The sequence below is a fragment of the Bos indicus genome, chromosome 19 (assembly GCF_029378745.1).
Source record: "Bos indicus isolate NIAB-ARS_2022 breed Sahiwal x Tharparkar chromosome 19, NIAB-ARS_B.indTharparkar_mat_pri_1.0, whole genome shotgun sequence".
Classification (NCBI taxonomy): domain Eukaryota; kingdom Metazoa; phylum Chordata; class Mammalia; order Artiodactyla; family Bovidae; genus Bos; species Bos indicus.
In genome coordinates this window covers 47,673,136-47,700,598 of record NC_091778.1, presented here as the reverse complement: position 1 = coordinate 47,700,598, position 27,463 = coordinate 47,673,136, and the positions used below count along the sequence as shown (strand labels likewise).

General features: G+C 38.6%; 1 protein-coding gene across 1 annotated transcript in view; it reads right to left on the bottom strand.

The window, feature by feature from the left end:
• EFCAB13 (EF-hand calcium binding domain 13) overlaps window positions 1-27,463 on the bottom strand; it is a 102,907-nt gene that overhangs the window by 45,938 nt on the left and 29,506 nt on the right. Inside the window, exons 7-10 of the mRNA XM_070774454.1 lie at window positions 25,724-25,867; window positions 23,907-23,981; window positions 6,511-6,654; window positions 2,836-2,907 (exon numbers count right to left, since the gene is read on the bottom strand). Coding sequence (XP_070630555.1) covers window positions 2,836-2,907; window positions 6,511-6,654; window positions 23,907-23,981; window positions 25,724-25,867 — 435 coding nt within the window. The remainder of the gene's footprint in view (window positions 1-2,835; window positions 2,908-6,510; window positions 6,655-23,906; window positions 23,982-25,723; window positions 25,868-27,463) is intronic.

Below are 27,463 nucleotides of genomic sequence, written 5' to 3'. Positions count from 1 at the left end.
GTGATGCCATCCAACCATCTCATCCTCTGTCATCCCCCTCTCCTCCTGCCCTCAATCTTTGCCAGCATCAGGGTGTTTCCAAATGAGTCGGCTCTTTGCATCAGGTGGCCAAAGTACTAGAACTTCAGCTTCACCATCAGTCCGTCCAATGAATATTCAGGACTGATTTCTTTTAGGATTGACTGGTTTGATCTCCTTGCTGTCCAAGGGACTCTCAAGAGTCTTCTCCAGCACCACAATTTGAAAGCATCTATACACACCCTAATTTTGTCAGAGACCCTACTCCTGGACCATTATTATAAAAGCCCTGACCAAACTCCCCTGGGTTGGGACACATAGTTTTTCAGGACAGGAGTCCACTGTGTTCCCCTTTTGCCTGACAAATCAATAAAGCTTTCTTTTCTGCTTCACTCAATACTCTGTTTCTGAGATTCAATCCAGCATGGGTGCAGAGAAGCCAAGCTTTCAGCATCAATAGTAGGAAGTTTACTTTGTCTACCTAAAATTTTATAAATTAACAAGTAGCAATATAAACATGCTATTTTCAGTCATGAAGATAAATATCAAGTAATCAGCTAAAACATTTGAAATTTTTGCCTCTGGAGAAGCTGAGAGGAGGATTAGGCAAGAGGCTGCTTTTTTTTTCTAGCAAGCTTTATAGAGCTATATAATCCTTAAAATTATGTACATAGATAATCTTGATCAAATGACATTTGGACAAATGAGACAAAGAGTAAAGAATAATAATGTATTTGACGCTTTTGAACTGTGGCGTTGGAGAAGACTCTTGAGAGTCCCTTGGACTGCAAGGAGATCCAACCAGTCCATCCTAAGAGATCAGTCCTGGGTGTTCATTGGAGGGACTGATGTTGAAGCTGAAACTCCAAGACTTTGGCCACCTGCTGTGGAGAGCTGACTCATCTGAAAAGATCCTAATGCTGGGAAAGATTGAGGGCAGGAGGAGAAGGGGACGACAGAGGATGAGATGGTTGGATGGCATCACCAACACAATGGACATGGGTTTGGGTAGACTCCAGGAGTTGGTGATGGACAGGGAGGCCTGCCGTACTGCGGTTCATGGGGTAGCAAAGAGTCGGACACGAGCGAGTGACTGAACTGAACTGAACAGGAAAACATCAAAAACAATGCACTTAATGAAGAAAAACTAAACAATGAGTGATAGAGAAAAACATACTATGGTTTTTTAAACAGTCAATGTCAGGATGTCAGAATGACCACAAATTGCAAATTAAATATTCCCTTTTTTTTAGTATTACTACTTTGACTGCAGCCTTGAAATTAAAAGACGCTTACTCCTTGGAAGAAAAGTTATGACCAACCTAGATAGCATATTCAAAAGCAGAGACATTACTTTGCCAACAAGGTCTGTCTAGTCAAAGCTATGGTTTTTCCTGTGGTCATGTATGGATGTGAGAGTTGGACTGTGAAGAAGGCTGAGCACGGAAGAATTGATGCTTTTGAACTGTGGTATTGGAGAAGACTTGAGAGTCCCTTGGACTGCAAGGAGATCCAACCAGTCCATCCTAAAGGAGATCAGTCCTGGGTGTTCATTGGAAGGACTGATGCTGAAGCTGAAACTCCAATACTTTGGCCACCTTGTGCAAAGAGTTGACTCATTGGAAAAGACTCTGATGCTGGGAGGGATTGGGGGCAGGAGGAGAAGGGGACGACAGAAGATGAGATGGCTGGATGGCATCACTGACTCAATGGACGTGAGTCTGAGTGAACTCTGGGAGTCGGTGATGGACAGGGAGGCCTGGCGTGCTGTGATTCATGGGGTCGCAAAGAGTTGGACACGACTGAGTGACTGAACTGAACTGAACTTTGTTTTAAAGTTGACTATGTTACAAAAGATAAAAACAGAAAAATTATGAGATTGCAATATTATATAATTATGTGAAAATGTTAAGTCACACAGTAGTGTGTCCACGGAATTCTTCAAGCAAGAATAGAATGGGTAGCCAATTTCTTCTCCAGGGGATCTTCCTGACCCAGGTATTGACTCTGGGTCTCCTGCCTTGTAAGCAGATTCTTTATCATCTGAGCCATCAGGGAATATAATTATAATATTGATTATTAGGTATATTCAGGGTATGCAGATGGTGACTGCAGCCATGAAATTAAAAGATGCTTACTCTTTGGAAGGAAAGTTATGACCAACCTAGATAGCATATTGAAAAGCAGAGACATTACTTTGCCAACAAACGTCCGTCTAGTCAAGGCTATGGTTTTTCCAGTAGTCATGTATGGATGTGAGAGTTGGACTGTGAAGAAGGCTGAGCGTGGAAGAATTGATGCTTTTGAACTGTGGTGTTGGAGAAGACTCTTGAGAGTCCCTTGGACTGCAAGGAGATCCAACCAGCCCATTCTGAAGGAGATCAGCCCTGGGATTTCTTTGGAAGGAATGATGCTGAAGCTGAAACTCCAGTACTTTGGCCACCTCGTGCAAAGAGTTGACTCATCGGAAAAGACTCTGATGCTGGGAGGGATTGGGGGCAGGAGGAGAAGGGGACGACAGAGGATGAGATGGCTGGATGGCATCGCTGACTCAATGGACATGAGTCTGAGTGAATTCCGGGAGTTGGTGATGGACAGGGAGGCCTGGCGTGCTGCGATTCATGGGGTCACAAAGAGTCAGACACAACTGAGTGACTGAACTAAACTGAACTGACTGATATTAAATTTTTATCTCCCTGATTTAAGAGAGTAAAGAGTTTAAAGAAGTCTTTCAAAACTCATATAATAAAATCTATAAATTAGTACTTAAAGATAATTTATAAACAAAACTTTCTATAGCAACAAGAGATCACTTACAAATATTCTCATACTCTTGCTGTAGTTCATCCAAAGTAAATATGATATCCCCAATATCCACCATTTGATTACCTGTAATACAAAGAATTCCTTAGTTTAGATACTGTATTTCCTTTTGAACACAATACAGCTGCTATCCTATTCTAAAATTACACCACCACATAAATATGTGCAAATAGGAACAAAGGACCAGCTATTATGGGCTTTGAACAATATCTGGAATTATGAATTAGTAATTCAGTATACACTGAAACATAAGACTTCATTAGTATGACAAAATGAAGAAATCTTGTTCTTCCTGACTGGGGGAGATGGAATATGGAGTGAGAATTATTAATTCTTTCAACACTGTTTCAGCAGTTAATATCTGCCATATTCACTGTGTTACATACTGAGGATACAATATTGAGCAAAAGTAGACACGATATCTGCTCTCCTGGTGCTTAACTAGTCTTAATTAATACACAAACCTTAATCAAACAGTTTAAAATATAAATTGCAACTGAGATCAATCCTGTGAAAGTCTACAATATGAGAATATGACCTACTCAGAGAGGTCAGGGAAACATCTCTAAAAAACAGAGTGTAGTTTAGATTTAAAGTATTAAGAAGGACCCTGAGGAAACCGTAATTTAAAAAGATATATGTACCCCAATGTTCATTGCAGCATCATTTACAATAGTAGCTAAAACATGGAAACAACCTAGATATCCATCGACAGATGAACGGATAAAGAAGTTGTGGTACATACACACAATGGAATATTACTCAGCTATTAAAAGGAATGTACTTGTGTTGGCTCACATGACATGGACAAATCTAGAGCCCATTATATAAAATGAAGTAAGTCAGAAAGAGAAAAACAAATATCATATACTAACACACATAAATGGAATCTAGAAAGATGGTACTGATGAACGTATACGCAGGGTAGCGGTGGAGATGCAGACACAGAGAACAGACTTGTGGACGTGGGGTGAAAGAAAGGGTGGGACAAATGGACAGAGTAGCATGGAAACATTACCATATGTAAAACAGACAGCCAGTGGGAATTTGCTGTATGACTCAGGGAGCTCAAACCTGTGCTCTGTGACAACCTAGAGAGGTGGGGTGGGGTGGGAGGTGGGAGGGATGTTCACAGGGAGTAGACATATGTACACTTATGGCTGATTCATGTTGATGTATGGCAGGAACCAACACAATATTATAAAGCAATTATCCTTCAATTAAAAATAAATAAAATTTTTAAAAAATAAATAAATAATTCCTTGATAGCTCAGTTGGTAAAGAATCTGCCTGCAATGCAGGAGACCACAGTTTGATTCCTGGGTCGGGAAGATCCGCTGGAGAAGGGATAGGTTACCCAATACCAGTATTCTTGGCCTTCCCTTGTGGCTCAGCTGGTAAAGAATCTGCCTGCAGTGCGGGAGACCTGGGTTCAATCCCTGGATTGGGTTGATTCCCTGGAGAAGGGAAAGGCTACCCACTCCAGTATTCTGGGCTGGAGAATTTCATGGACTGTATAGTCCATGGGGTCACAAAGAGTCAGACATGACTGAGCGACTTTCACTTTCACTTTTCACATATAAGCAGGAATAACTAGGAGGAGAGGAATATTCCAGGAAAAGAACAGAATATGTGTAATGGCTGTGGCAGGAGGAGAGCAGTATAAGGTTGAAACTCTAAAAAGGCACAGACAGTAAGGGAGAATGTGGTCTGAGATAAAGCTAAGATCCAGGTAAAGGCCAGGCTTTGCAAAGTCTTGTACATTAAAGAGGTATTATTAGATTTTATACAAAGAAGGTAACATAAACAGATGTTTCTTTTGAAAAGATCTTTCTGGCTACAGTGTAAAGGGAGATTAAGACTAGATATGGGTGAAAGTGAAAAGTGAAAGTCGCTCAGTCATGTCCAACTCTTTGTGACTCCATGGAATTCTCCAGGCCAGAATACTGGAGTAGGTAGCCTTTCCCTTCTCCAGGAGAGCATCCAAACCCAGGGATCAAGGTCTCCCAGGTCTCTCACGTTGCAGGCAGATTCTTTACCAGCTGAGCCACAAGGGAAGGCCAAGAATACTGGAGTGGGTAGCCTGTCCCTTCTCCAGGGGATCTTCTAGACCCAGGAATTGAACCAGGGTCTCCTGCATTGCAGGCAGCTTCTTTACCAACTGAGCTATCAGGGAAGCCCAGATATGGGTAACTTGTTAGAATATGGGTAGACTTCCAATTGTCCTAAGGAAAAATGTAGTAATGCTGGAAAACAGAAAGATTTAAGAGATATGTAGGATTTTAAAATAATAGTGCTTCGTAATAGTTTCACCAGGAAAACACAGAGAACATAGCTGTCAAGGATGATTCTTAGGTTTCTGCTTCACATTTCTTGAGCCTGTTCTAGGTGCCAAACAGTGATAAATTTTTATATCTATATCCTACAATAATCCTATGAAAGTAGTATTATTTGTCTAATCCATGGTTCCAAATAAAGAGGGTGATCTAGAAGCCCAAACTAGAATTCCATAAGCCAAAAAGCAAGGCACTGCAGTCGTTTCATATATGATTTCTGTTGCTCCTGGTTAAAGCATGCCCTGAAGGCTATTTAATAATACAAGTTGAGATTAGTCTTTAAAATTCCTATTTATATACATCTTCACGTTCCAATACATATAACTCTCCACTCGTGTCTACTACCCAAGAGCCCACCATAAACGACTACCTACTGAAACTGCATGCAGCCTGCTTCTACCTCCAGACTACACTTCACCAACTAAAGGCCCACTATAAAGCCACCACTACCAAACGACAAAATCCATTAGAATCCCACCAGAAAGGGTGCCATGTCTGATTATTTTCCTGCCACATTTACACAAACTGCTCCCTCAGTCTAAAAAGTTTCACCCTCTACCACCATCTGCAACTAACTCCTACAAATCCTTCAACATTTAGCTCAGACATCACCTCCTCTAATAATCTTTCTCTAGTGCTTCCAATATGCACATATACACTCTATAATAGTATTTGCTACATATATTATCATAATTTTCAGTTTATTTGCCTTTTCTACATCAGAATGTGAGCTCCTTCAGAACAATAAATATGTTTTATTCATCTGTGTATCTATCACCTACCAGTTTCAGGCACAGTAGATATTAAATGACTATCTGACTCATTAAATGAATGGATAAATCAATTAATCAATTACTAATCAATCCATTATTATAGGACATCTCTTGGTCACATGTAAACACCTAATATAAAATATATGCTAAAGATCGTGTTTAAAGAGAATGTAATTGTACAGCACAGGAAGATTTTGTAATCAAAGCTACAAAACAAAGTTGGAAATTTAAGAAATTTAGCTCTCCTAACTTGTGGAGTCAATGCTCTTGATACCACAGAAACTACCTCTCCACAAAGACAAGAAATGACTATTGAAAAAGAGAGATAACATTGAAAAGAAAAAAATTCCATTTTTCTCTTATATTTTTGCCAAACATACCAAAATACAACAATTAGAAATTTCTCACTTAATTTTTCTAGACTACCTTTTATCATAGACACCAGTAAGCAGTGTCATGGCAAAGGGCAAGAATCAAGTAGGAAAAGGAGAAGTAAAGGATGAATCAGAAAAATTGGTAGCCAAGAAAGAAATACGTATACATCAATTCAAATAACTCACTGTTGATATCAGCATATTTTATCACTTCCTGCAAAGTTTCAGGGACTACCAAGATATCCATGCTATCCAACACTTTATCCACTTCAGAAACTGGAACTCGACCACCTTTTATCCTGTGAAAAATCTTCAAGGCATTCTGAAATGCTGCAAAAGTACAATAAACAAAGAAATTACTGTACAATGACAATCAACATCTTTCCCTAGAAGAGCAGATTTGATCTGGGAAAAATAAATTTAAGGATTTCTAAAAATTTACCTGCAAGTACGCATTTGCCCAATTCTAGCCATATTCTTAGCCTAAAATGTAATGTTTGCTATTATACTATTATACTGCTAAAATAATATTATCAATAATAACTGGTTTTTATTGAATGCTGTCTATGTGCCAGGAACTGTGCTGAAAATTATGGGCTATATAATTCCATTATCACAATCAGCCTATAAAATAAAATTTTTCATTATCCCTACATTACAGATAAGGAAACTAAAGCTCAGAAAGTCCCTTTTGATTGTACTTTAAGTATATGGAAAAGCCAGAATTCTAATCCAAAATGTTTGCTCTTAATCATCATATTATACGCACCTCTTAGTTAAAACTTTTAGCTATAACAATTTCTTACCAGTGGTATAATCTACAATAGCAAAACACCTTGATCCAAAACTGGGGGCAGTTATTAATTACTTTAAAGTGTAATTTAGGAAAGATATTGTAAAAGAGATAAGAATGGTGTAAATACAGAATTTTTCTTCAGATTTTTTATATACTACACAGAATTTGACAATGGTTTAACCACCATTAAAATGTCTATTTATCCATAGAAATCTCTTAACTGTCCTTGATATCAAAAGTGAACTGGGAAGAACATGGTTAAAAGAAAGTAAACATAATAATGAAGAGAATTTCGCCCCAAAAGAAGGCTTCCTTAAAACCTAAACAGTTAAGTTCAGTTCAGTCGCTCAGTCGTGTCCAACTCTTTGCAATCCCATGAATCACAGCACGCCAGGCCTCCCTGTCCATCACCAACTCCCGGAGTTCACTCAAACTCACGTGCATCGAGTCGGTGATGCGATCCAGCCATCTCATCGTCTGTCATCCCCTTCTCCTCCTGTCCCCAATCTCTCCTAGCATCAGGGTCTTTTCCAATGAGTCAACTCTTCGCATGAGGTGGCCAAAGTATTGGAGTTTCAGCTTCAGCATCAGTCCTTCCAATGAACACCCAGGACTGATCTCCTTTAGGATGGACTAGTTGGATCTCCTTGCAGTCCAAGGGACTCTCAAGAGTCTTCTCCAACACCACAGTTCAAAAGCATCAATTCTTCAGCACTCAGCTTTCTTCACAGTCCAACTCTCACACCCATACATGACTACTGGAAAAACCATAGCCTTGACTAGACAGACCTTTGTTGGCAAAGGAATGTCCCTGCTTTGCAATATGCTATCTAGGTTGGTCATAACTTTCTTTCCAAGGAGTAAGCGTCTTTTAATTTCATAGTGCAATCACTATCTGTAGTGATTTTGGAGCCCCAAAAAATAAAGTCTGACACTGTTTCCATTGTTTCCCCATCTATTTCCCACGAAGTGATGGGACCAGATGCCATGATCTTAGTTTTCTGAATGTTGAGCTTTAAGCCAACTTTTTCACTCTCCTCTTTCAGCAAGAGGCTTTTTAGTTCCTCTTCACTTTCTGCCATAAGGGTGGTGTCATCTGCATATCTGACGTTATTGATATTTCTCCCGGCAATCTTGATTCCAGCTTGTGCTTCTTCCAGTCCAGCATTTCTCATGATGTACTCTGCATATAAGTTAAATAAGCAGGGTAACAATATACAGCCTTGACGTACTCCTTTTCCTATTTGGAACCAGTCTGTTGTTCCATGTCCAGTTCTAATTGTTGCTTCCTGACCTGCATACAGGTATCTCAAGAGGCAGGTGAGGTGGTCTAGTATTCCCATCTCTTTTCAGAATCTTCCAGTTCATTGTGATCCACACAGTCAAAGGCTTTGGCATAGTCAATAAAGCAGAAATAGATGGTTTTCTGGAACTCTCTTGCTTTTTCCATGATCCAGCAGATATTGGCGATTTGACCTCTGGTTCCTCTGCCTTTTCTAAAACCAGCTTGAACATCTGGAAGTTCATGGTTCATGTATTGCTGAAGCCTGGCTTGGAGAACTTTGAGCATTACTTTACTAGCGTGTGAGATGAGTGCAATTGTGTGGCAGTTTGAGCATTCTTTGGCATTGCCTTTCTTTGGGATTGGAATGAAAACTGACCTTTTCCAGTCCTGTGGCCATTGCTGAGTTTTCCAAATTTGCTGGCATATTGAGTGAAGCACTTTCACAGCATCATCTTCCAGGATTTGAAATAGCTCAACTGGAATTCCATCACCTCCTCTAGCTTTGTTCGTAGTGATGCTTCCCAAGGCCCACTTGACCTCACATTCCAGGATGTCTGGCTCGAGGTGAGTGATCACACCATCATGATTATCTGGGTTGTGAAGATCTTTTTTGTACAGTTCTTCTGTGTATTCTTGCCACCTCTTCTTAATATCTTCTGCTTCTGTTAGGTCCCTACCATTTCTGTCCTTTATCAAGCCCATATTGCATGAAATGTTCCCTTGGTATCTCTAATTTTCTTGAAGAGATCTCTAGTCTTTCCCATTCTGTTGTTTTCCTCTATTTCCTTGCATTGATCCTAAACAGTTATCTGTATCCAAATGCTACATTTAACATATTTAAGTGTAACTTAGACCACTATATCCCTTAATTTACCTTGATAAGGAAACACAATTCAAATAATTCCAGAGGGCAAACCATTTTGTAGTCAGACTAGATTTCCCTGGAATTCAGCATATAGTAAACATAATGATCTACAAGTCTTTAGATAAGCACAGTAGAAGAGGAAGAACTGACACTATTCATTCAACAAGTAGTTATTAGTCAAGTGAGCAAAAACAGCAGAGGAAAGAGAACTAGATGGCAGAGGAGTAGGTGGACCGTGGAGTACACCTCTCTCCAAGGATACATCAGGAATACACCTTCAGACATAGAAGTGCATGCAGAACTCCAGCTGAGAACCGACAGGAGTACTTGACCAGTGGAAAAGAATATATAGAACCATGCAAAACTCGATAGGATGAAGGATCTAGGGGGAAAAACAGGAGTGTTAGCAGGACTGGACCTGCCCTTCAGCAGGTCGGTGAACTGAAGCAGGGGTCTGATCCCTACAGTGGGGCAACCGTCTGAGTCAGAGAAGAAACGTTTAAGGCTGAGAGTGAAACAGCTGATCAGTGACAGCCTAAACAGAATGAGAATCAGATGGTCCTTGCCACAGCCATACACACCCCAGGCAGGAACGCTGGTCTCCTGGAAGGCGCAGCAGCTGGGAGCTGGAGTTTAGGGATTGTGGAGCAATCCCAGGGCGAGGGCTGCTATTGACTTCTGAGAGATAGATTGAGGGGATACGAGGGAGATGGTGGTGGGAAATGCCAGTGAAGGAAAGCGAGGCAACCATGGAAGCAACACAATACACCTGAATCACGTGTAGTGGGTGGAGCCATCACCATAGCCTCTCTCCCCACACAGGCCAGCATTGGCCCCTGAACAACAGAGAGGCTGGCCCATCAAATGCCTAAAGCACTGAACTACAGAGTAGGACCCCACCCAGGGTGCCCCTTTAAGTGCCTGACACACCTATCTACAGAGTAGGACCCAAGCCAGGGGTACCCCTCTATTTGCCTGACACGCCAAACAACAGAGAAGGACTCCAGGCAAAGGAGCCCTCTAAGTGTCTGAATGGGGGTAGCTACAGAGAAAGACTAGCCAAAAAGGCCTTCTGATTGCCAGCTACAAGAGGCTTTGGAAAAAAAAAGACTCTGATAGGGCCGTAACTCCTGTGGCAGAGGCAGTCTGTGTCCCTGCACACTTGGTGCTGCCAGGGTCCCCACAAGCCAAGCAGCTGCGCCACCTTCACACTCAAGTCTCACTGGGGCAGAGCTACCATGGGCAAAAAAAAAGTCTTGCATCTATGCACACAGGGTCGCTTTGGTCATGTCTGACTCTTTGCGACCCTGTAGACTGTGGCCTGCCAGCCTTCTCTATCAGAGAGGGGGTTCTCCAGGCAAGAATACTGCAGCATCTTGGCCAATACTGGTTGCCATACCCTTCTAGAGCACTATATTTCCTGCTGCCCTAGCCACCAACCCCCCTGAGTACCTAGTGCTGCCAGAATTCCTGTGACCCAAGCAGTTACACCACTTCCACACCTGGCCCTCACAGGGGAAAACCCAAGCCCTCCAGGGTAGCCTCAGGAGCTAAACCCCAGTGGATGACCCACATGTAGAGGTGGAAATAAAACCACAATTGAAACCCAGAGGCAGTGTGGCTAAGGAATAAGACCCCAAACTTTCCCACCATCTGTACAAGCTGCAGATTAAATCTACAAGATCAACTAAGCAGACTCTGTGTCAATGGAATATATAAAAGGCCACTGAGAGCTCCCATTAAAAAAAAATGCACTGGTTCTGATAGCTGTGGACACTGGAGGCAAGAACACACAGGAGTAGGACCAGATTAGAATCTGAGGGGCCCCCACTGCTGGTCCAGAGATCAGTAGTGTTGGAGGGCATCCTAGGGAGGTAAGGTAGACTGTGATTCCCAGCCAGGGAAAGGACTCTTGACAGCAGTGGCTCAAGAAAAACATTTATTATTCTTATTTTTTTTTACTTTTTCTGTAGATACTTGCGGATTTTGTTGTGGTTTTTTTTTTTTTTTTTTTCCTTTTTTCCTTCCTCTGTTGTAGTTATTGGTTTTATTGGCACTAAGAAATCCAATTAAGCTTTTGAGCTTTTTTTTCTCTGTCTCATTTTCTATTGTTGTCATAAACCTCTGCCTCTACATTGGGCTTTTGCAGTTCTGTGGAGTTTTCCTCCTTTTTTTTTTTTTTTTGTTTTCTCTTTATTTTTAATTTTTTAAACCTATTTTTATTTTTTCTACATATATTCCTTTGTTTGCTTTTCCTACTGTTTTATCCCTTTGCAGTTACCCTTTAACGTATATATATCTTCTTCATCTACCTCTATTTAACTTTGCATATCTATTCTTTCTTTCTTTCTTTTCTTTCTCTCCTTCCCTCTCAACATATTTGTTAGTTTTATTTTCATTGCTTTATTCCCTAATTGGCACCTTGCTTTAGTTTTGTTTTCCAGTTTGTGCTTTAATTAGTTTTGTTCTGGTAGACATAATTTTTGTTTTCCTTTGTTTGCCAGGTCAATCTATTGTACTTTATTTTTGTTGGACTGTTTTGATTTTGCTTATGGGTGTATATGTATATGTGTATATTCAGTCATACATTCTATTGTTGTTATAAACTTCTGCTTCTACATTGGGCTTTTGCAGTTCTGTGGAGTTTTCCTCTTTTCTTCTGTTTTTTTTTTTTCTTTTTTATATTTTTAATTTTTAAAAAACCTATTATATTTTTCTACATTTACTCCTTTGTTTGCCTTCCCTATTGTTTTTTCCCCTTGCAGTTAATCTTTAATGTGTGTAAATCTTCTTCATCTACCTCTATTTAACTTTGTATATCTATTATTTCTTTCTTTTCTTTCTTTCCTTTTCTCCCAATATATTTGTTCATTTTGTTTTCATTGCTTTATTCTCCACTTGGCACCTTGTTTTAGTTTTGTTTTCCAATTTGTACTTTAGTTTTGTTCTTAACTGGTAAATATAATTTTTTATTTCCTTTGTTCACCAGATCAGTCTACTGTACTTTATTTTTGTTGGACTGTTTTCACTTTGCTCATGGGTGTATATGTATATGTGTATATTCCATTATTTTAGTTATTATTTGCCTGATTTTGTAACTGATATTTGTCTGGGGTTCATCTTTGGTTTCTTGTTTTTGGATATTTGCTTTAATCTCACCTCATGCATTTGTGGAATCTTCATTCCTGACCACAGATCAAGCCCTGGGCCTTTGGAGTAAGAGTACTGACTCCAAGACCTAGACTACCTGAGAACTAACCCTAGGGAGTATCAAATAGTGAGAACTCACACAAAGGAAACCACTGGAATACAAGACCTGGCATCACCCAACCACCAGTAGCACCCTGTGCAGGAGGCCTCATCTAAACAACAAACAAAACAAAAATACAAACCCAATCATCAGCAGACAGGATTACCACCTTACTTAGCCTTGCCCATTAGAGGAAAAACAAACAAACAAACAAAAACTCAGCACAAATCTCACCCTATAGAAGCTCACAGAAACCATAGGACCAAAAAAAAAAAAAAAAGAAAGAAAGAAACCATAGGACCAGTCTTAGGAGTGCAGAAACCAAAAGGAAGAATTCAGCCTTCTTCAAGGAAAAAATTCAACTTCCCTTGAAGCCTGGGAAAGGAGACCTCAAACACAATAACCTAAAATAATAATAATAATAATGAAAAGGCAGAGAAATATGGCACAAATAAAAGAACAAACTAGAAGCACTGAAGTCCAAATAAATGAGGAGGAAATAGGCACACTACCTGAAAAAGAATTCAGAATAATGATAGTAAAGATGTTCAAAAACCTTGAAAACAAAATGAAGAAATTGCAAGAATCAATTAACAAAGATCTAGAATTAAACAATAAACATATAGAGACAAACAACACAATTACTGAAATTAAAAATACTCTGGAAGGAATCAATAGCAGAATATTTGAAGCAAAATGAATCAGTGAGCTGGAAGATGAAATGGTGGAAATAACTTCTGAAGAACAGAATAAAGTAAAAAGAATGAAAAGAGCCAAGGACAGTCTCAGAGACTTCTGGGACCATATCAAATGCACCAACATACAAATTATAGGGGTCCCAGAAGAAGAAGAGAAAAAAAAAAGGTATGAGAAAATTTTTGATGAGATTACAGTTGAAAACTTCCCCAACGTGGAAAAGAAAATAGTCAATGAAGTCCAAGAGGCACAAAGAGTCCCATACAGAATAAACCCAAGGAAAAACACACCAAGACACATACTAATCAAACTAACAAAAAATAAACACAAAGAAAGAATATTAAAAGCAGCAAGGGAGTAGCAACAAGTAACATAAAAGGGAAACCCCATACACTTAACAGCTGATCTTTCAGCAGAAACTCTGCAGGCCAGAAGGGAATGGCAGGATATATTAAAGTACTAAAAGGGAAAAATCTACAATCAAGATTACTGTACCCAGCAAGAATCTCATTCAAAATTAATGGAGAAATAAAAAGCTTTTGAGACAAGCAAAAGTTAAGAGAATTCAGTACCACCAAACTGGCTTTACAACAAATGTTAAAGGGACTTATATAGTCAAGAAATACAACAGGGGAAAAGAAAAGATCTATAAAATCAACTCCAAACAATTAAGAAAATGGCAATAGGAACATATATATCAATAATTACTTTAAATGTAAATGGATTAAATGCTCCAACCAAAAGACACAGACTGGCTGAATGTATACGAAAACAAGACCAATATCCATGCTGTCTACAAGAAACCCACTTCAGACCTAAAGACACATATAGACTGAAAGTAAGAGGACGGAAAAATATATTCCCTGCAAATGAGAAGCAAAAGAAAGCTGGAGTAGCAATCCTCAAATCAGAAAAAAATACACCTTAAAATAAAGAAGATTACAAGAGATAAGGAAGGACACTACATAATGATCAAGGGATCAATCCAGGAGGAAGACATAACAATTGAAAATATCTATGCACCTAACATAGAGGCACCTCAATACATAAGACAAACACTAACAGACATAAAAGGAGAAACTGACAGAAACACAATAATAGTAGGAGACTTAAACACCCCACTCACACCAATGGACAGATCATCAAAACAGAAAATTAGTAAGGAAACACAAGTCTTAAATGATACATTAGATGAGATGGATCTCATTGACATCTTCAAGACATTCCATCCAAATGCAGAAGAATACACTTTCTTCTCAAGAGCACATGGAACATTCTCTAGGATAGACCACATCTTGGGTCACAAATCAAACCTCAGTAAATTTAAGAAAATTGAAATTGTATCAAGCATCTTCTCTGACCACAATGCTATGAGACTGGATATTAATTACAAGAAAAAAAAAGTGTAAGAAACACAAACACATGGAGATTAAACAACACGTTTCTAAATAACAAACAGTTTACTGAAGAAATCAAAAGGGAAATCAAAAATTTTCTAGAAACAAATGACAATGAAAACACAATTCAAAACCTATGGGATGCAGCAAACGCAGTTCTAAGAGGGAAGTTTATAGCAACACAATCCTACTTCAAGAAACAAGAAAAACATCAAATAGACAACCTAACTTTACACCTAAAACAACTGGAAAAAGAAGAACAACAACAACAAAAAAAACATAATTAGTAGAAGAAAAGAAATCATAAAGATCCAAGCAGAAATAAATGAAAAAGAAATGAAAGAAACAATAGTACAGATTAATAAAACTAAAAGCTGGTTCTTCGAGAAGATAAACAAAATTGACAAACCTTTAGTCAGACTCATCAAGAAAGAAATAAGAATCAAATCAACAAAATTAGAAATGAAAAAGGAGAAGTTACAACAGACAATGCAGAAAACAAAGGATTATAAGAGACTATTATGAACAACCATATGGCAATAAAATAGATAACCTAGAAAAAATGGACAGGTTCTTAGAAAAGTTCAATCTTCCAAGACTGAACCAGGAAGAAATAGAAATTATGAACAACCCAATTACAAGCACTGAAATTGAAGCTGGGATCAAAAATCTCCCAAAACACAAAAGCCCAGGACCAAATGGCTTCACAGAAGAATTCTTTCAAACATTTGGAGAAGAGCTAATGCCTATCCTTCTAAAATTCTTTCAAAAAATTGCAGAGGAAGGAACACTTCCAAACTCATTCTACGAGGTTACCATCACCCTGATACCAAAACCAGACAAAGACAACACACAAAAAGAAAACTACAGGCCAATAACACTGATGAACATAGATGCAAAAATCCTCAACAAAATTCTAGCAAACAGAATTCAGTAACACATCAGAAAACTCATACACCATGATCAAGTTGGGTTTATTCCAGGGATGCAAAGATTCTTCAATATATGCAAATCAATCTATGTGACACACCATATTAACAAATTGAAAGGTAAAAACTATGTATGATAATCTCAACAGATGCAGAAAAAGCCTTTGACAAAATTCAGCACCTATTTATGATTAAAACTTTTCATAAAATGGGCATGGAAGGAACCAACCTCAACATAGTAAAGGCCATATATGATAAGCCTACAGCAAACATTATTCTCAATGGTGAAAAACTGAAAGCATTCCCCCTAAGATCAGGAACAAGACAGGGGCGTCCACTTCTGCCACTATTATTCAACATAGTTCTGGAATTCCTAGCTACAGCAATCAGAGAAGAAAAAGAAATAAAAGGAATCCAGACTGGAAAAGAAAAAGTAAAGCTCTCACTGTTTGCAGATAACATGATACTGTACACAGAAAACCCTAAAGATCATATCGGAAAATTACTAGAGCTAATCAGCGAATTTAGCAAAGTTGCAGGATATAAAATCAATACACAGAAATCACTGGCATTTCTATATACTAACAATGAAAAACCAGAAAGAGAAATTAAGGAATCAATCCTCTTCACCATTGCAACAAAAAGAATTAATATCTAAGAATAAACCTACCTAAGGAGACAAAAGAACTGCACACAGAAAATTGTAAGACACTAATGAAAGAAATCAAAGATGACATAAACAGATGGAGAGATATTCCATGTTCCTGGGTAGGAAGAGTCAATATTGTAAAAATGACTATACACCAAACCCAATCTACAGATTTAATGCAATCCCTATCAAATTACCAATGGCATTTTTCATAAAACTAGAACAAAAAATTTGACAATTCATATGGAGACACAAAAGACCCCAAATAGCCAAAGCAGTCTTGAGAAAGAAGAATGGAGCTGGAGGGATCAACCTTCCTGACTTCAGATTATGCTACAAAGCTACAGTCATCAAGACAGTATGGTACTGGCACAAAAACAGAAATATAGACCAATGGAACAACATAGAAAGTCCAGATATAAACCCATGCACCTATGGGTACCTTATTTTTGACAAAGGAGGCAAGAATATACAATGGGGCAAAGATAGCTTCTTCAATAAATGGTGCTGGAAAAACTGGACAGATTACATGTAAAAGAATGAAATTAAAACACTTCCTAACACCAAACATAAAGATAAATTCAAAATGGATTAAATACCTAAATGGAAGACCAGAAACTATAAAGCTCTTAGAGGAAAACAAAGGCAGAACACTTGATGACATAAGTCAAAGCAAGATCCTCTATGACCCACCTCCTAGAGTAATGGAAATAAAAGCAAAAGTAAACAAGCAGGACCTGATTAAACTTAAAAGCATTTGCACAGCAAAGGAAACTATAAGCAAGGTGAAAACACAACCCTCAGAATGGAAGAAAATAATAGCAAATGAAACAACTGACAAAGGATTAATTTCCAAAATATATAAGCAGCTCATACAATTCAATACCAGAAAAACAAACAACCCAATCAAAAAGTGGAGAAAAGACCTAAATGGACATTTCTCCAAAGAAGACATACAGATGGCTAACAAACACATAAAAAGATGCTCAACATTGTTCATTATTAGAGAAATGCAAATCAAAACTACGATGAGATATCACCTCACACAGGTCAAAATGGCCCTCATCAAAAAGTCTACAAACAATAAATGTTGAAGAGGGTGTGGAGAAAAGGGATCACTCTTGCACTGTTGGTGGGAATGTAAATCGATACAGCCACTATGGAAGACAGTATGGAGATTCCTTAAAAAACTAGGAATAAAACCACCATACGACCCAGAAATCCCACTCCTAGTCATATACTCTGAGGAAACCAAAACTGAAAGACACATGTATCCCATTGTTCATTGCAGCACTATTTACAATAGCTAGAACATGGAAGCAACCTAGATATCCACTGACAGATGAAATGGATAAAAAAGTTGGGATACATATACACAATGAAATATTACTCAGCCATAAAAAGGAATGCATTTGAGTCCGTTCTAATGAGGTGGATGAATCTAGAACCTATTATACAGGGCGAAGTGAGTCAGAAAGAGAAAGATAAATACCATATTCTAATGTATATATACGGAATCTAGGAAAATGGTACTGAAGAATTTATTTACAGGGCAACAATGGAGAAACAGAAATAGAGAATAGACTTATGGACATGGGGAGAGGGGAGGAGAGGGTGAAATGTATGGAAAGAGTAACATGGAAACTTATATTAGCATATGTAAAATAGATAGCCAACAGGAATTTGCTGTATGGCTCAGGAAACTCAAACAGGGGCTCTGTATCAACCTAGAGGGGTGGGATGGGGAGGGAGATAGGAGGAAGTTTCAAAAGGGTGGGGATATATGTATACCTATGGCTGATTCATGTTGAGGTTTGACAGAAAACAAAAAAATTCTGTAAAGTAATTATCCTTCAATAAAAAAAAAAATAGCACAGGAAGGACCTCTGAGAATCCTCTATGCTATAAAACAGCGAGAACACTGGCAAAAATGTCAAAGTCAACTTTTTCAACCCTCTGGAAATCAACCAAAGGCTTACAACAACCCAGGGAATGTTTTTTCAAAAAAAATGTCTGACTCTCCTTAAGAACACTGAGCTTTGTGGCATTTTAACTTGCTGTATTCCCACCTTCCCTTCCCAGGGGCTACCAGGAGCCTTGAAAACCAAGAGTTGAAAACTGCAATGAAAACCAGCAACCAAAAATCCAGTGGAGAAAAAAGAGGTTGGAACTTCTTCAAAGTGCCATTCCCTAAGAACTGCTATTATTAGACCTGTCTGGCGGTTCTCTGGAAGACCCTACTTTCAAATCTGTTCTTATATAAACTGACTCAAAGATTTCCCAGTGCAAACAGATTTTTCCCTGGGAGAATTCACCAAAAACAGAGATAACTGTTTACCATCACAACTGCCAGTAGTAATGGAAACGGAGCAAACAATAGGCTAACAAACAAACTTATGAGGAAAATCTGGGAAATGATATTTCCATAGGTGGCTTTGAAAATCTCCAACATAATTCTAGAAATCTAGATGGCTACACACAAGGGTCGGGCTGTACAGATACTCAGGAAAGACTTGAGAACATCCTAAACTCTCCTGAGAAAAATGTATGCAGGTCATGAAGCAATAGTTCAAACTAGACATGGAAAAACAGACTGGTTCAAAATTGGGAAAGGAGTACATCAAGGCTGTATATTATCACCTTGCTTACTTAACTTATATGCAGAGTAAATCATGCAAAATGCTGGGCTGGATGAAGCACAAGCTGGAATCAACATTGCCAGGAGAAATATCAATAGCCTCAGATATGCAGATGATACCACCTTAACAGTAGAACTGAAGAGGAACTAAAGAGCCTCTTGATGAAGGTGTAAGAGGAGAGTGAAAAAGCTGACTTAAAACTCAGCATTCAAAAAATGAAGATCATGGCATCCAGTCCCATCATTTCATGGGAAATAGATGGGGAAACAATGGAAACAGTGACAGACTTTATTTTCTTGGGCTCCAAAATCACTGCAGATAGTGACTGCAGCCATGAAATTAAAAGACTCTTGTTCCTTGGAAGAAAAGCTATGACAAACCTAGACATAATATTAAAAAGCAGAGACATCACTTTGCCAACAAAGGTCTACCTAGTTAAAGCTATGGTTTTTCTAGTAGTCATGCATGGATGTGAGAGTTGGACCAGAAAGAAGGCTGAGCACTGAAGAATTGATGCTTTTGAACTCTGGTGCTGAAAAAGGCTCTTGAAAGTCCCTTGAGCAGCTAGATCAAACCAGTCAATCCTAAGGGAAATAAATCCTTAATATTCACTGGAAGTGGAGAAGGGCATGGCAACCCACTCCAGTGTTCTTGCCTGGAGAATCCCATGGACAGAGGCGCCTGGTGGGCTACAGTCCATGGGGTCACAAAGAGTCAGACATGACTGAAGTGACTTAGCACTTAGCATGTTCACTGGAAGGACTGATGTTGAAGCTGAAGCTCCAGTACTTTGGCCATCTGATGCAAAGAGCTGACCTACTGGAAAAGACTCTAACACTGGGAAAGACTGAGGGCAGGAGGAGAAGGGGATGACAGAGGATGAGATGGTTGAATGGCAACATTGACTCAATGAACATGAGTTTGAGCAAACTCTGGGAGATAGTGAAGGACAGGGAAGCCTGGTGTGCTATATAGTCCATGGAATAGCAAAGAGTCAGAAATGACTGAGCAACTGAACAACAACAAACTCTTACTACTGGCTTATCTTGAGGAGATACACAGGAAGGAAGTGAAGGCTAAGGCAGAGTTGAGAAACTATCTGGCTAGGTATTGAAGGCATGTCCCAATGTACACACTGGCTCTCCTCTACCTAATAATTTATAACTCATTTTTCCTTATAAAGGTATGATAAAGACACATGCACACATGTATATGTAAATATAATATCAAATAAATATATAATATAAAAATATAAGAAAAGTTACAATCATTGTGGAATTGTTTACAATAGTAAGGTAATTAAAACCAATTAAATATTCAACATTATAGGGTTAAATTACAGTATATCTACATTTTCAGATACCATGTAGCTATTTGAAAATGAAAGGCTAAAATAAATAAAAAAATTTTTTAAGTTTTAATTAAAAAAAATAAAAGGCTGACCTGTATCTACTGACATGGAAAACTTTTCAAGATATATTACTTATTTTTTAAAAATCATACTAGAAAACAATGTATATAGCATGACTGTTTTCTCTTAAAGTAGATTATTTCTATTTTTCCCTTTTTTAGAGGGTCTCGATTCGTAAATGTATGCTTCGTCTTTTTACCAGCTTCTGTGAGATCAAAGGGCTTCCACTGTGGCTCAACTGGTAAAGAATCCACCTGTAATGTGGGAGACCTGGGTTCAATCAACCCTCTGCCTAAAAATTGGTAACTTATCTCATCTTACAAAACACACATATATATATTCATAATTGAATACAAAATGGATTCTAAGGTCAACATTAAATTATAGGAGGAATTAAAGAGTGTCTTTCACATCTTTATACACTTAAATATTTCTTGGATATTTTATAAAAATAACATTCAAGAATTATGTATGTTGATTTAAAAGGAAAAAAAGAAGCCTGGGACTTCCTGATTAGTCTCAGAACATGTGGCAATAAACAGAAATAAGGTCAAAATAGGAAACCAGGAATTGAAAACCAAGGAATGTAAGAGAGCAAGTAAGCTATTCTTTGCTACGGTACAGCAAGTAGGCAGTACCTAGAAGTCCAAACAAACATATAAATCTATGGTCAGGAAAAGTTACCTGTAAGGCAAAAACCAAGGAGACAAAGGAGAATCCCAATCGCCACAGGAGTTAATCAAAATGCCAAGTAGGAAGTAAGGAATTAAAAAAGAAAAAGCAAACCAAGCACCATGTCTATATTAATCACGGCTTCATATGGTAGGCATTTAATAACATTTATTACATTAATGAATCAGTAAACTTTGAAGAGTTTTTCTTGTCTCTTGTTTGCTTACTCGGGAATATTGACCATCACATTCATTTATCCTTGATTCTAAGAGAATACAGTTTGGCTGACAATAAATATATATAATCCCAATATATGTAATCTTCTATAAGCACAGAAACTTGATCTTGCCTAAGGGAAAAACAAAAGGACTGCTAAAATTAGATCATGAACACTAGAGATTGCAGGCCTTTGGAAGCACTATTTCTATCATTAACATGAATAGTCCTTTCAACTATTTTCTTTACAATTTATATGCAGTGCAAGCTAAAAGCTATTAGGAGACAATTCAGTATCTGAAAATTTGAGGTAGAAATTCATGCAGATTCCAGGCAATGGGAAAAGAACTGTCAAGGGTAGACAAGAAAACAGATATGAGTCTTCAACAGAAGGGGAAAAAAATGAACTAAGGCATGAAGTAAGAATGCAATTGGCAGGTATGGAGATTTATGATTAACTGGAGCCTGGGGGAAAAAGGCAAATGGTTGTCTGAGGAGGCCTTACAAATAACTGAGAAAAGAATAGAAGCTAAAGGCAAAGGAGAAAAGGAAAGATATACCCATTTGAATGCAGAGTTCCAAAGAATAGCGAGGAGAGATAAAAAGCCTTCCACAGTGATCAATGCAAAGAAACAGAGGAAAACAACAGAATGGGAAAGACTAGAGATCTCTTCAAGAACATTAGAGATACCAAGGGAACATTTCATGCAAAGATGGGCTCAATAAAGGACAGAAATGGTATTGACCTAACAGAAACAGAAGATATTAAGAAGAGGTGGCAAGAATGCACAGAAGAACTGTACAAAAAAGATCTTCACGACCCAGATAATCATGATGGTGTGATCACTCACCTAGAGCCAGACATCCTGGAATGTGAAGTCAAGTGGGCCTTAGGAAGCATCACTATGAACAAAGCTAGTGGAGATGATGAAATTCCAGCTAAGCTAAGCTATTTCAAATCCTAAAAGATGATACTGTTAAAGTGTTGCACACAATATGTCAGCACATTTGGAAAACTCAGCAGTGGCCACAGGACTAGAAAAGGTCAGTTTTCATTCCAATCCCAAAGAAAGGTAATGTCAAATGTTCAAACTATCACACAATTGCACTCATCTCACATGCTAGTAAAGTAATGCTCAAAATCCTCCAAGCCAGGCTTCAACAGTATGTGAACCATGAACTTCCAGATGTTCAAGCTGGATTTAGAAAAGGCAGAGGAACCAGAGATCAAATTGCCAACATCTGTTGGATCATCAAAAAAGCAAGAGAATTGCAGAAAAACATCTACTTCTGCTTCATTGACTATGCCAAAGCCTTTGACTGTGGGGATCACAATAAACTGTGGAAGATTCTGAAAAGAGACTGGAATACCAGACCACCTGACCTGCCTCCTGAGAATCTGTATGCAGGTCAAGAAGCAACAGTTAGAACTGGACATGGAACAACAGCCTGGTTCTAAATCAGGAAAGGAGTATGTCAAGGCTGTATATTGTCACCCTGCTTATTTAACTTATATGCAGAGTACACACTCATGAGAAATACAAGGCTGGATGAAGCACAAGCTGGAATCAAGATTGCCAGGAAATATCAATAACGTCAGATATGCAGATGACACCACCCTTATGGCAGAAAGCAAAGAAGAACTAAAGAGCCTCTTGATGAAAGTGAAAAAGGAGAGTGAAAAAGTTGGCTTAAAGCTCAACATTCAGAAAACTAAGATCATGGCATCTGGTCCCATCAACTCATGGCATATAGATGGGGAAACAATGGAAACAGTGACAGACTATTTTCTTGAGCTCCAGAATCACTGAAGATGGTGACTACAGCCATGAAATTAAAAGATGCTTGCTCCTTGGAAGAAAAGCTATGACCAACCTAGATAGCATATTCAAAAGCAGAGACATTACTTTGCCAACAAAGGTCCGTCTAGTCAAAGTTATGGTTTTTCCAATAGTCATGTATGGATGTGAGAGTTGGACTATAAAGAAAGCTGAGCACAGAAGAATTGATGCTTTTGAACTGTGGTGTTGGAGAAGACTCTTGAGAGTCCCTTGGACTGCAAGGAGATCGTACCAGTCCATCCTAAAGGAAATCAGCCATGAATATTCATTGGAAGAACTGATGCTAAAGCTGAAATTCCAATACTTTGGCCACCTGATGTGAAGAGCTGGTTCATAAGAAAAGACCCTGATGCTGGGAAACATTGAAGGCAGGAGGAGAAGGGGACGACAGAGGATGAGACTGTGGGATGGCATCACCGACTCCATGGACATGAGTTTGAGTAAGCCCCGGGAGTTGGTGATGGACAGGGAAGCCTGAAGTCCACGGGGTCACAAAGAGTCGGACACGACTAAGTGACTGAACTGAACTGGAGCATGGGGTTCTTGTCTGGGAAAAATTTATGGAGAAAGGAAGAGCAGCAAGCAAAATTATGAAGAAGTGAGGACCAGAAGCATAAGAGTTTGGCCTAAGAAGAGCAGCTAAATTTTTGAGATAATGACATGACAAAAACTGTGTTTTAAGAAAATTGGTCTCGTAGTTGTGTACAGGAAAAAGTGGAGACTGGGGACAGAAAATTAGGATACCATGGCAGAGACCCAGGTTTTTTAGTGCCTTTTATAGAATAGCCCATGCCTAATTTTTCTCAACCTGGACTACTAGGGCAAAAAGGAGTTAAGAAATTCTGAAAAAACATAAATTCATATAACCACCCCACCCTAAAATCAGTTACTATCAAAAATAATTTTCTTCTATAATTCTGAAGAAAATACTTTTACCTGGATCCTGAGAGACCAAGTAACAGACATCATTCACAGCCTTAAGGAAATCTGAAAAATCCAGCATTCCATTAACTATAAGAAATGATTCAGAAAAAGAAAGAAAAAAACTCCATGAGCAAATTTATCAGCAGATTCACTAAGCATATAAGATAAAAATACAAACTAAAAATGTAACTAGAATTAACTGACATTAGAATACCACAGTCTATACACAAGAGCAGTCATGTGGTAGTTCTATCTTTAGTTTTTAAGGAACCTCCATACTGTTCTCCACAGTGGTTATACCAATTTACATTCCCATCAATGGTGTAGGAGGGTTCCATTTTTCCACATCTTATCCAGCATTTATTGTTTATGCACTTTTTGATGATGGCTATTATGACCCGTGGCTCCCTTAATAACAAGCTTTGAATGGTTTGTAAATGTAATGCCTTCTCTATTATCTACTTCTTTGATTCAAGTATCAAATATTAAGTGCAAAAATATATTTTTTTCTAGGTTTCTGTTGTTGTTCAATAGTCCAGTCATATCCAATTTCTCTAGCTACTTAAAGTGTAATTTATTAGGGTTTTATTTTTATGTCCTTAAACAAGAGTGATGTTGAACCTATTCATATATAATTATTGAGTATATGTGTTATATTTTATGTGAAATACTTGTCCATGTGTTTTGCCCTCTTTTCTATTTCATTATTTGTTATCAATTTGTATGAATTCTTTACACATTTTGTAAACTAATCATTTGTCAATTGTGTGAATTGCAAATATCCCCAAGTTTGTAACCTGTCTTTTCACTTTCAGGTATCTTTTTAAATATGCATGCTAAGTTGCTTCAGTCATATCCAACTCTTTGCAATCCAATGGACTGTGGCCTACCAGGCTCCTCTGTCCATGGGATTCTCCAAGCAAGAATATTGGAGTGAGTTGCCATGCCCTACTCCAGGGGATCTTCCCAACCCAGGCAACAAATTTTAATATAATTAAATATATCAAATATATTAATCTCAAACATTTTTTGCCTTAAGAAACTTTCCCTATCCCATGCCATTTCATACTAAGGCAATTAGCAAAAATTAAAAGTCTAAAAAGATCAAATGTTGACGACAGCATGTCATAACCCAACCTAGCAATCAATCAATCCAGTCATGTGTATCTGAGGCCCAATTTTTTAATATCATTATTGTAAATGTGCACAGATGTTTTCTATAACATTTTAAAGTTTAGCTTTTCTATCATTTGTAATTAATCTGACCATGGCAAACCTAGACAGTGTATTAAAAAGCAGAGACATTACGTTGCTGACAAAGGCCCATATAGTCAAAGCTATGGTTTTTCCAATAGTCATGCATGGATGTAAGAGGTGAGAAGAAGGCTGAATGCTGAAGAATTTATGCCTTTGAATTGCAGTGCTGGAGAAGACTCTTGAGAGTCCCTTGGACTACAAAGAGATCAAACCAGTCAATCCTAAAGGAAATCAGTCATGAATATTCCTTGAAGGACTGATGCTGAAGCTCCAATACTTTGGCCACCTGATACGAAGAGCTGGCTCATTAGAAAAGACCCTAAGGTTGGGAAAGATTGAAGGCAGAAGGAGAAGGGGATGACAGAGGACAAGATGGTTGGATGGCACCACTGACTCAATGGACATGTTTGAGCAAACTTGGGGATATGGTGAAAGACAGGGAAGCCTGGTGTGCTGCAGTCCATGGGGTTGCAAAGAGTTGGACATGACTGAGTGACTGAACCAAAAACAACATATAACTTATGTCCATGACTGTACACCCCTAAACTAATAATGAAAACATAAAAACTTACCATCAATATCAATAGTCTTCAGTGCCTTTCGCATTTCTGTGTCACTTATAGAGATCTTCAAGACGCGATGGATCATTGGCAGATCATTCACATAAATCTTACCACCTCGAATTTTACTAAAAATTTTACAGGCTTTCTGAAGTGCTGAATACACATAACAAAACAGTTAATTAATTCAAGGGAATAATCATTTATTCTCCCCATCCTCTTCGGGGTCGGGGCTGAGGGGCAGGTGGGGGACAGTCACTAAAGAAAACAGAGGAGCAAATCTTTGTGTTTCAACTCTTTGCTTTAACATCAGTCTTGTTACTTAATTAGGTATGTCTGGAGCCAGTGACCTCTAAACCTATGAGTTTCTAAAGAATTCTCAGAAACTACCAGAAAACTCATGCAAGGCTCACATAAGCAAAGGCTTCCACAACTTTTCCTGGGCATGTTAAACCTTTCTCTGCTGCCTTATAACTTGTGTGTGTATCAGTCAAAGCTCTTGCTATTCTGACTACTTGCATGTCAGTATCCTTCAGTTAAACAGTCAGCTAATAGAGGGCAAGATTTTTCATTCAAGTCCCAGAATCTACTTCAGAACAGATTCTCAAAAAATGTCTACTGAACTAAATTGGGTTGAATTCACCTTGTTTTCAGAAAAAGAGGCAACAGATAACAGTGATAAATACCAGAAAAAGACTTTTAAAAAGACACTAATGACTTTACTAATAGAAGTTTCACTGAAGTATTAGAGGTGGAAATACTAAAGTATTAGAGGTGGTTTCAGTGAAGTAATGGCAACCCACTCCAGTACTCTTGCCTAGAAAATCCCATGGGCGGAGGAGCCTGGTAGGCTGCAGTCCATGGGGTCACTAAGAGTTGGACACGACTGAGAGACTTCACTTTCACTTTTCACTTTCACGCATTGGAGAAGGAAACGGCAACCCACTCCAGTGTTCTCGCTTGGAGAATCCCGGGGACGGCAGAGCCTGGTGGGCTGCCATCTATGGGGTCGCACAGAGTCAGACACGACTGAAGCAACTTAGCAGCAGCAGGAGCAGAAAGTAAATACTAAAGCAGTACTAAAGAATGTTCAAACCTTTGGACATTTGCACTCATCTCCTGGGTTAGTAACGTCATGCTTAAAATCTTGCATGCTAGGCTTCAGCATTACGTGAACCAAGAACTTTCAGATGTCCAAGCTGAGTTTAGAAAAGGCAGAGGAACCAGACAGCAAATTGCCAACATTCGCTGCATCATATAGAAAGCAAGGGAATTTCAGAAAAATATCTACCTCTGGTCACTGACGGTGCTAAAGCCTTTGATTATGTGGATCATAACAAACTGCGGAAAGCTCTTAAAGAGATGGGAATACCAGACGATCTTATCTGTCTCCTGAGAAATCTGTATGCAGGTCAAGAAGCAACAGTCAGAAATGGACATGGAACAACAAACTGGTTCCAAACTGAGAAAGGACTATGACAGGGCTGTCTGCTGTTTATTTAACTATAAGCTAAGTACATCATAGGCATTTCAAGATCTTTCTGTGTTGTTGGGTGTTGTCATTATAGACATGCCTGACCTGGCTAAGTCTGCTCCTGACCCTAAAAAGGGCTCTAAAAAAGCTGTGACCAAGGCCCAAAGAAGGACGGCAAGAAGCACAAGCGCAGCCGCAAGGAGAGCTACTCCGTGTACGTGTACAAGGTGCTGAAGCAAGTCCATCTGGACACCGGCACCTCGTCCAAGGCCATGGGC